General features: G+C 38.6%; 1 protein-coding gene across 5 annotated transcripts in view; it reads right to left on the bottom strand.

Annotated features, from left to right (window-relative positions):
• The window catches only part of PDS5B (PDS5 cohesin associated factor B), a 226504-nt gene that overhangs the window by 103063 nt on the left and 112242 nt on the right, over window positions 1-11199 (bottom strand). For all 5 annotated transcript variants that reach the window (XM_027775693.1, XM_027775694.1, XM_006158446.3 and 2 more), the window contains exon 10: window positions 10935-11029. In XM_027775693.1, coding sequence (XP_027631494.1) covers window positions 10935-11029 — 95 coding nt within the window. The remainder of the gene's footprint in view (window positions 1-10934; window positions 11030-11199) is intronic.

Here is an 11199-nt window from a genome sequence, read left to right as displayed (position 1 = left end):
TAGGGAAGGGATAGTGGAGTGGCCAAATCCTGTGAAGGGTTCTTCCCATTTGCTCTGCTTTCCCATCTCCTGCATGCGGGTGTGTTCTATCATGAATTACAAAATAAAAAATAATAATAATAAAAATCCACTTCCCTAGTTGGTGTTGCACAGGAAAGTTGATTAAGAAGTTTCTAACCACATTAATTAAACAAACTATATAAATGATATTTCATTATGTATTAAACATTTCATTTCTTTTACATGTAAGTGTTTAAAATATCCAAGTCAAGTGGTGTTACTAGAAAAGGCCACCGTATTAAAGTTTCTACATCTTAAATAGGGAAACTCTAAGTAAGGTTACCAAAAGAATAAAACTGAACACTGGCTGCCAAAAAAGCAGAACAAGAAAGCTCATAAGGCAATCCCACTTAACTAAACTAAGAAAAGACAAAAAGTAGACAGAAGTAATAAATAATAATTATGACGGAAGGAGGTTCTTAAAGTTAAAAATATGGAGTTCACACCTGGCACAGAGTAAGCTAAAGAAGAAAAAGTTGGGACCAGCAGTTAGTGTAATGGCTATGTCGCTGGACTCCCACGTAATCGACCGCAGTTCGAGTCCTGGACCCAGTGGCTTAAACTCATGCCGGGTGCATGTGCGTGCGTGCCCAAGATCCTGAGAGGAAAATGGAGGAGAAGGGATTGCGGCATGGCCATCCTCCCTGGGGGGTGATTTCTTGCTTTCTATCTCTCTGTCTCTCTCTGTCTGTCTGGCAAGCGCACATGCCCTATAGCAAAAAACCTCTCCAAAAAAAAGAAGAAAAAAAAGGAAGAAAAAGTTAACAAACTTCAGTAATGGTATCTTAGTCTTAAAGAAGATGTACCACAACTACACATGAATTTAACAGATAAAGTATTTCATTTCATTTTATTTTATTATCATGAGAACAAAAGTCAAAATTTCATTGCTTTGATTTAGTAATTAATAAAAATAGTCATGCCTAAGATTGACTCCTAAGACTGGCTCGATAGCCTTGTGGTTAAGGGAGCAGCATCCCATATGTCTGACCACCCTTCAAATCTGGCTCTAGCAGTTTAAAAAAAGAAAAAAGAAAAGAAAAAAAAAACATGCTGGGAGCCATATATGTGTACACCAAAATACCAACAGAATGGAGAAGTGGAGGAAAAGGGACTTCAGCAAGACCACGCCTAGCCTTGGGGCACTGGAGGCAGGGAAAACCCACCCCTCGTCCCTAGCTGCACAGATCTGCAGCAGTCTCAGTCCCAACCCCAACTACACAGCCCTCGTACATAATTCCCAACCAGCACTACAGCTTGTAAAATAATATGCCCAGCTCCCTCCGATACCAACAAGAATGACTGCTTTGCCCACCTGCATTGAACTACCTTCAGAGGGATGTTACAAAAGTGGAGATGTTCAGACTGGAACAGAAACCTTCCTTATTTTCGGGGACTGCACACAATTGGGTAACTAAACAACTAGCCTCCCTCTGCATCACAGCTTCTTAAAAAGCACCTACATCTGACCTGTGTGCAACCAATCCACGGCAGAGGTCATTACTTATTTTCACTTGACCTCAGCTACCTTCCCCAGAGCTAGGCCCTGATTCCTAAAGAAGGTCTAAGAATTCAGGTAACAATCTCCACTGCTTTGAGGGAACCTACCTCCTTGATAAGCGGAATACCAATACAAAATACTAACTTCACTTTAGAGCCCCAAAATACTGGCCCAGAGGCCCTAGCCCATTCACTGATGTCTCTCAAAAAGTACAAAGTATTCAAAAAATAAAAGTCTAAACAAAAAGTATATAAGTAAGACCCTGTGACTAAAAAACCTAAACCAGAAATTAGAAAGAAATATTCTATCAGATGCCAAAAAATCAACACAAGGATATAAGAAACATGAGAAACCAAGGTATTACCTCTCCCCTGAAGGAACATATTTCACACTAACAACATACAAACTGCTGGAAATCATAGCAAGGCAGCAAATGGATTTTAGAATACTGATGATTACCCCAAAAATCAATGAAATACAAGAAAACATAAACAATTTCGCGAGATGAGAAAATAGATGCATGCCATGGAAAAGAAATTTAGAGATACACACATCTTTAAAAGAGAAACAGAAATCTAGGAATACAACAAATAGGGACCAGCAGTTAGTGTAATGGCTATGTCGCTGGACTCCCATGCAGTCGGACTGCAGTTTGAGTCCCGGACTCAGCAGCTTAAACTCAAGCTGGGTGCACGTGTGTATGTGCCCAAGATCCCGAGAGGAGAATGGAGGAGAAGGGATTGCAGAGTGGCCATCCCCCCCTGGGGGGTGATTTCTCGCTTTCTGTCTCTCTCTGTCTTTCTAGGGAACGCACGCGCCCTACAGCAAAAACCTCTCCCAAAAAAAAGAATACAACAAATAAAAAATTCTGTGGGGGAAAACAGCAGACAGCATAATGGTTACATCACTAGACTCCCACATGGCAGACCACTGTTTGAGTCCTGGACCCAGAGGCTTGAACCTCACATTGGGTGCCTGTGCGTGTGTGTAGAGAACATTATCAACACGTTAGAATATGCAAAGGAAAAAAATATCTGACCTTTAGGATATAACCTTTTAAATGGTACAGACTATCAAAAAAAAAAGTAAACATTAAAAATGAAGAGAACACACACAAATTACGGAACACAATTCAAATAGCTGCATAGTGGGTATCCTAGAAGAGAGAGATGGGAAAAGGCATATCTATTTCATGAATTATTAACTAAAAACTTCCCAAATGTAGAGTTATACAGACATCCAGATTCAGAAAATTTAACGGATTCAAAATAGATCCAACTTTTGATAAAAGTGCAACATATGAAAGTATATCCTATATATAACATCAACAAAATAGGTGTAAGAGACAATTCTTAACACAATAAAGGACATGTATGACAAACTCACAGATAACATAATCATTGGAGAAAATTTGAAAACTTTTCTTCTCAAAGCTAGAGAAAGATAAAGATGCACACCTCTCCACTCATATTCAACACTGTACTGCAAGTCTTGGCCAGCACAATCAGAAAAGAGTGAAATAAAAGGCATCAAAATTAGGGAAGAAGTTAATAGTCCCTAACCTTAGATGATTTGATTATATACAAAGAAAAACCTAAAGAATCCACTAAAAAACTCTTGGAGGTGATAAATTCAGCAAAATTTCAAAGTATAAAATCAACATACAAAATTCTGTAGCATTTTTGTACTAACAATGAGTGGATTGAGGCAGAAATGAAGAAATCAATTCTATTTACAATGATACTTAAAACAACCAGAAATAAATCTTATAAAGGAGGAAAAGATACCTATACTATGAAAATTATAAAAATACCTGAATAAAGAAATTGAAAAAGACACACCAAAAAATGGAATCCCTTCTTCACAGACTGGAAGGATCAATATAGTTAAAATGTGAGTATTACCCAAAGTGATCTATAAATTCAGTGCAATCCCTATTATAATTCCAGCAATATGCTTCAGAGAAAAAGAAAAAATGACCCCAATTTGTAGCTGGAATCACAGAAGACCCCATATCACCACAGCCACACTTCACAAAATGAGTAAAGTTGGAGGCATCTCGCTATCTGACTTCAAAATATATTAAAAAGTCGTAATAATAAAAAATATTGGTACTTGCACTGGAACAAAAACAAATAAATAGACCAAAGTATTTCCAAAGAGAAATAAAAATAAAACAGAGCTGGCCCCATGGCTTAAGTAGTTAGGGGAGACATCCCACACAGCCAAATGCATCTCAGATGTGGTGGCTTGCAAACAACACCAGGCATACAAGTACATGCCAAAATCCCAACAGGATGGAGAAATGAAGGAGAAGGAATTACAGCATGACTATATACCATTTGGGGGTATCTTTTCTCCCTTAATCTCTCTTTTTCTCTGAGGTGAGTGAACAGGCCCTCTCACAAATTTAATTTTTCTAAAAAATCCCAAAGAAACACTTAAACAAAAATATTCATAGTAAGTAATGTTTAAGTTTATTCACCAATTTTTTGTTTCCTGAGAAATAAAGATACACAGACAGCTCCCTCCCACAAACTAGGTCCCCATGCTGTAATCCAAACAGTCTCAGCCAGTCCAATTCATGGTCGCATATGTTCTCAGAGAGAACCCATGATGAAAACCCAGGCCCCCTCCCATATGGATCCAACCATGCCACCATTGTACCAACACAGAACTGTCATCACAGTAATCTTAATCACAACATCGCTAAACTGAAAACCACCTAAATTATTCATCAACAGGAAAAATGAGTGGAGTCAGCAAATGGCTACATCACTGGACTCCCACATGGTCAACCGCAGTGCAAGTTCCAGCCCTAGTGGCTTGAAACTCACACTGGGTGCATGTGGGTGCGTGCCCAACATACCAGGAAGAGAATGGAGGAGAAAGGATTGCAGGTGGCCATCCCACTTTGAGGGGTGAATTCTCACTTTACCTTTCACTGTCTCTCTCCCTCTTTCTCCCCATAGAGTGCATGCACCCTATGGCAAAGCCTCTTGGAAAAAGAAAGTTGGAAAAATGAGCAAACAAATTAGGTATAGCCATAATTGAGTATAGAATACTATACTCAATAATAAAGACTAAACTGGGCCAGCTCAGTAATGCAATGGTAAAGCACTATGCTTTGGGAGCTAGATCCGACATGGCCAGATGTAGTTCAAATTCCAGCACTGGCATCCTGAAAGACATGCCCAGCTCGTGTGAAAGTGTGCCCCAATTCCTGACAGAACAGAAAAATGGGAGTGGGGGAAGGAATGTAGTATGACCACACACCACTGAGTGGGGCTTTCTCTCTTTCCTTTTTTCTCTCTCATGAGTGCATGCACTTGCTAATAGAAGACTAATTTATATAGGTCTCAGAAACATGTTAAGTGAAAGCAGCTAGATTCCCCAGGGCCTTTCTCAAAAAGAAGAGTAAATATACAAAGTCCCAAAACAGGCAATACTAGTGTACATATTAATAAACAGAAGTCAGAAAATGGTGGACAGAGGGAGAAACTAACAGGAAAATGGTATAAAGCAAGGGTCCCTAACAGCAGTGGGCGAGCGAGTGAGGCTTCATCTGTATTGACGGCCATTCCCCTTCACTTACATTACTACCTGAGCTCTGCCTCCTCTCTTAGCAGCAGCAGCAGATTCTCACAGAAGTGTGAACCCAATTGTGAACTATGCATGTGAGGACCTAGTTATGCATGCCTTATAAGAATCTAATGCCTGATGATCTCAAGTAGAGCTGAGGCATTAATTTTAGTGCTGGGGAGCAGCTGCAAATACTGATTAACATTAGCAAAGAGTTTTGACTACAGAAAGACAATAAATGAATTGCTTGCAGACACACATCAAAACCCATCAGTGAGTGGCAAGTGACAAACTTCAGCCGGTGTGAAATTTTAAGTCAGAATTCAACATTAATTTTAATCTGTGCATGGCCCACCCTTTATTTACCACTTCCATCCCTATCTCTTTCCCACACCGTGCATTGTCTCAGTCAATTTCAGTAAGCCTACAAGCTAATCCTCGCAAAATGAGTAAAAACACAACTGGAGAAATTCTTTGAAAAGGGGAAAAGACCCAATAAGACAGAAGAAGATTCTAAGACTGCCAACAAAAAGAAAGCTCCATTTAAAAGAAAATAACAAGAATATTAAATTAAGAGTTTATCAACATGCAATCATGATGCAGCAGGTGATTCACATTTTCCAAGCCCTGTATAGTATCGTATAATATTGATGGGTTAACCAGCAAACCAGGAAACCTTCAAAATTGCTTTGTCACATAGATTTGTCACATGGAGACCAAGTGCCCTGCATTAAAATACAAGACTTTGGAATTTTTTCAAAAAAGAAAACATGAACACAAAGAACAGAAGCAATTATTGAAGGTCGTCACTTCGTCAAATGTGCCTGCACTAAGGGCATCATTCTTAGTGGCTATCAAATTGCTGAAGCTTAGAAGCCATCTACAACTGAAGAGTTGATCATACCTGCTGCTGAGGACTTTTGTCATGAACTCTTAGGGGACACTGCAGTTCAAAGGGTGACACATGTTCTTCTTTCAACTGGTACTATAACTAGATGAATTGATGAGTCACCATAGTATGCAATCCAGGTTGATGAGTCTACAGATGCTGACAAGGTAACAATGCTTATTTTTGTACAATATATTTTTCAGGAGGATGTGCAAGAGGATATGTTACATACATTTTTATTGCCAACCAGGCCACAGCTTCAGAATTATTCAAGTTTTGAACGATTAGATATCAAGAAAGCTGAACCAGTCATTTTGTGTTGGGATACACATGGACGAAGCAACTGCCATGACTGGATGGCTTTCCAGTTTCACTACCCTAGTCAAAGAAGTCACTTCTGAACATGAATCTACACACTGTGTCATCCATAGAGAAATGCTGGCTAGCTGAAAAATGCCACCGAATTTCATGACATTTTGTAGGATGAGATTAAAAGTTACTAACCATATTAAAGTATATACCCTTAACTCTCGTCTGTTCATGCAGCTCTGTGAGGAGATAGACACTTCTTCTCTTATACACAGAAGCGAGATGGCTTTCTAAAGGGATATCATTGGCTAGAGTTTTTGAGTTTAAGAGATCTGCTCCAGAGATTTCTTTTTAAAAAAAGATACTGCTGGCAGAACATTTCAGTGACATATAATGGGTTCCAAAACTTGCTTATTTGTGTGACATAATCAAATGCTCAACAAACTCAATCTGTAACTTCAAGGGAGAAGGTCAACCATGTTCAAGTCAGCAAACAAAGTGACTGCATTCAAAGCCAAACTAGAATTATGGGGGTGACAAGTGAACACTGGAATTTTTGACACATTTCAAAAATTAGCAATTAGCGGGGGACTAGCAGTTAGCGTAATGGCTATGTCGCTGAACTCTCACGTAGTCGACCGCGGTTCGCGTCCTGGACCTGATGGCTTAAAACTCACACCGGGCGCATGTGCGTACGTGCCCAAGATCCCGAGAGGAGAATGGAGGATAAGGGAATGTGGCGTGACCATCCCCCCTGGGGGGTGATTTCTCGCTTTCTATCTCTATGTCTCTCTCTGTTTGTCTGGCGAGCGCACGCGCCCTATAGCGAAAATCTCTCAAAAAAAAAAAAAAATTGAATTGCTTATCCTAAAGGCCAAGAGAAATCTAGAGGAGTGTACTAAAGAATTACCAAACTCTATGAAAAAGGATGGTAGTCCCTGCTCATTAGATAAACTGGAAGCAGAAAGATCATGGGAAAATATTCCTGTTACTTTCAAATCCCTATTCCTGTCAACTCTGATGATAGCCCTCAACAAATTTCAAGGGCCAAGTACCCTAACGGGGTTCTTGAAGACTTTTTAAATAATGATAATCAGAGTTGTACCCTTTCTGGAGGCAAACATCATGGTCCTGTTGAAGCCCTGAAGCAAATGCTATTTAATCTTCAAGTAGTACAAGAAAGTTTCAATCAGAATAAAACCACAGAGCCCAAAGAAGAAATTAAGCAAGTTTCAGAAGATGATTTCTCCAACTCACAGTTGGAAGAAAGTATGATTCCTATTACTAGGTCACTTCAAAAGGCTCTGCACCATTTATCTTGTCTGAGAGACCTGGTTGATGATAGCTGTGGGAAACAGTCACTGAAAATGTGAAAAGGAGAATTAAAGTATCTACACAATAAATAGTCACGACTTAAAAAAAAAAGAAAAGAAAATCACACTGGGCAGGGCCAGCAGGTGGTATGATGGTTAAGGGCGCAGGACTCATACATGGCTTGAGTCCCAGACCCTGGCAACATGCTTTCTCACTTTCCCTCTCTCTCCCTCTCTCTCCCTCTCTTGCTCTATCCCTCTCTGGTCAAATTTAAAAAATAAATAAATAAATAAAATGAATAAGTAAATAAAGTTAAATAATTCTTTTTTAAAAAAAGAAAATCACACTGGACACATATGTGCATACAATACACCACTGAGCCAGCCCTAATCACCTTTCATTTAGTCTATCACTTTTAACCAGAAGTATACAGTCATAAATTACCAGACATTTGGGGTAAGCTCACAGATAAAAAATAGAGAAAAAAGTAAATAAATGATGAGAAAAACAATCAGAAATAGACATTCTAAAGAAAAAAGAAAACTTCCCTCAAAAACTAACATTAGGGCCAGCCCATGGCCTGGTGGCTAAGGCAGTTGTATCCTACACAGTCAACCATGTTGATCAAGTCCCAGAACCAGCAGCTTGAGAAATACGCCAGGTGCAAATATGTATGTGCCCAAAATTTCAAAAGGAGGGAGAAATGGAGGAGAAGTGATTGTGACATGAAGGTGCTCTCTCATTTTCCCTCTCCCTGAATCTAACAAGTAAGTACATGCACCCTCTGGCAAAATGATATTAAAAAAAAAATACCTATCATTAATAATAGTCTCAGATAAAATACTACATTAATAACACAGGAAAGTATGTCACAGAAAAGCCAGGAAGTGGCACAAGGGTAAGAAAAGCAAACCCACATGAGAAAAGTCCTGGGTTCATGTCCCTTCCTGGGCACATAGGACCCACACACATGCCTATAATCCAGGCTGGCTGTGACTAGGGGTAGATTACAGTGTGAAGACAGTGTTGAGGGTGCCTTCCCTTTTTTTTCACTTTCATGGAAGAAAAGGAAAGGACAGAGGAGAGAAGGGGCGGGAATAAAAGAATTCCTCACTAGATGCAACCACTTGATTTACAAAAAAAAACAAACAAACAAAAAAAAAAAAAACAATGCCAGAGAAGATGGAACATCCCAAGGAAAAGGAAAGAAAGAGGGAAGGATAGAGGAAAGGGAGAAACAGACAGATATGTACACATATATAAACAGACCAAAAAAAAGGGGAGGGGGGTGGGAGATGGAAAGAGAGGGCAAAGGAAGGAGGAAGAATGGATGGACCTAGATCAGTGCTATATAGTAGAAGTTTACAGAGCACACACTCTGAGCAGTCCAGATATGACCAGATGGAGAGAGTAGAAAGAGGAACTATTAGCCCAAAAAAGACACTAGTAAAATACCTGCTGTTTTACATGTAACTGACAGGAATTCAACATATGTGAAAGCATTATTATAACAAACTATTGTTTAAGGTGTTGTAAAAATATTTACTTTGTAATTTTTAGTATCAAAGGAAAATTCTGAAATAATAGGAAGATTCAAGAAGCAACCATAAGCAAAGCACTGTTATAACATACACACACACAAAATTAAAAGGTTGGCTAGGTGGTGTAGCCGTAACAAGCTGCTCATGTGATTCTAAGTCCATACGGAAGATTGTGGGTTCAGTTCCACGGTCAACCTGTACATGCTAGGTTTGTATAGTCATGATCAAGGAAGCTAAGAAGGCTGGGAGAAATTACAGCGAAAGACCATGCTGAGAGTGCAAGTCCCTTTCTTTCTCTCTTGCCCCTCCTCCCCTCGCCTTTTGGTTTTACTCTCATAGAAGAAATAAATGAACTTATTAAAAAAAAAAAAAAAGCAGTTAAACATGTACACGTTGGGAAGATTTAAAAAAGGGTAAATAACTAAATAATAACCAAAATATAATGTGAAAGATGGTAGAGTGATGACTTTAAGCTTTCAAGGGTCCTTAACTATTCAGAAAAAAAGCTAGAGTTATGATTAACTGTATATTTCATTTATCAATTATGCACTGAAAACACAAAAGAAACTGTTAACTGCGAGCCTGAATAAAAAAGGAGAAAATTGAAAACAAACAAAAAGTAATCAATAAAAAGAAGAAAAAGAGAAAAACATTAGAAAATAAAAATAAGTTCAACTTCATCCAATTCAAATATCATAAAAATGAACATTTTAAAACACATGACAGACAATACCATACATGATTTATGGATAGATAAATACATGTGGCATAATTATAAAAAATGAACAGCAGAACAAATTCAATATAGTGGTTGCACTCTTAAAATTCAGGAAGAATAACTTCCAAGGAACATTTCAACTGTACAACTTTTTAAAATCTTTTAGTAAATACTAGTATTTAAGTAAAGCTAGTATTTGTAAGACAAAAATGGGTATTCTTTAGATCTACATTACTAAACTATTTCATAATTTTTAAAAAGTTAATCACATAGTATTACTTAGATACTTGATATACACATTACTACAAAAATGCAAAGTTCTGAGCTGCCTTATGCTTACGCACACTTTTTAAAAGTTACCTCTATTTAGCAAGTGTTAAACAGGTTTACAAATCAATGACTGGCACTGAAGTTCTTGAAATATTAAATAACATTAGATTTATAATCTATTCAAAGTCAATTCCTGTTCAAATCCAAATAGCTAATATGTTTTTAGAATTGTCCTTAAACTAAAAAATCAGCATTGTTCCTGAAGACACAGACTTTTCACAGATGCTTCTGGTCTAAGTAGAAAGTATACTATCAAAATTCTAGCTTCAGAAAACAACTTTCATTGTAAAAAACTGAAACAAGAAGAGTTCATAAGTAACAATTAAAAAAGTCATTTCCCTGGGAACCAGCAGTTAGCGTAATGGCTATGTCGCTGGACTCTCACATAGTTGACCACGGTTCGCGTCCTGGACCCGATGGCTTAAAACTCACGCCGGGCGCATGTGCGTACGTGCCCAAGATCCCGAGAGGAGAATGGAGGAGAAGGGATTGCGGCGTGACCATCCCCCCTGGAGGGTGATTTCTCGCTTTCTGTCTCTATGTCTCTCTCTGTCTGTCTGGCGAGCGCACGCGCCCTATAGCAAAAAAACCTCTCCAAAAAAAAAAAAAAAAAAGTCATTTCCCTTACAAAACTGATGTTTTTCACTGAAAGACTATCTAGAAATATTTGCTGTTAAACATGTACAGTACCTGTTAAGTCCTTCGCTAAATCAGGATGGTTCATAAGACAATGGCTAGCAAATTTCACACATTCCAGGCGGATTGGTACATGGATATCATTAAACCTGATAAAACACAAAGGCACAAAGTTATCTTTTTCTTTTTCTTTTTTTTTTTTGAGAGATTTTCGCTATAGGGCGCATGCACTCGCCAAACAGAGAGAGACATAGAGACAGAAAGCGAGAAATCACCCCCCAGGGGGGATGGCCACGCCTCAATCCCTTCTCCTCCATTC

This window comes from Tupaia chinensis, unplaced genomic scaffold, assembly GCF_000334495.1.
Source record: "Tupaia chinensis unplaced genomic scaffold, TupChi_1.0 Scaffold000597_1, whole genome shotgun sequence".
Classification (NCBI taxonomy): domain Eukaryota; kingdom Metazoa; phylum Chordata; class Mammalia; order Scandentia; family Tupaiidae; genus Tupaia; species Tupaia belangeri.
The sequence above is the reverse complement of the archived record's forward strand: the minus strand, read 5'-3'. Positions and strand labels throughout refer to the sequence as shown.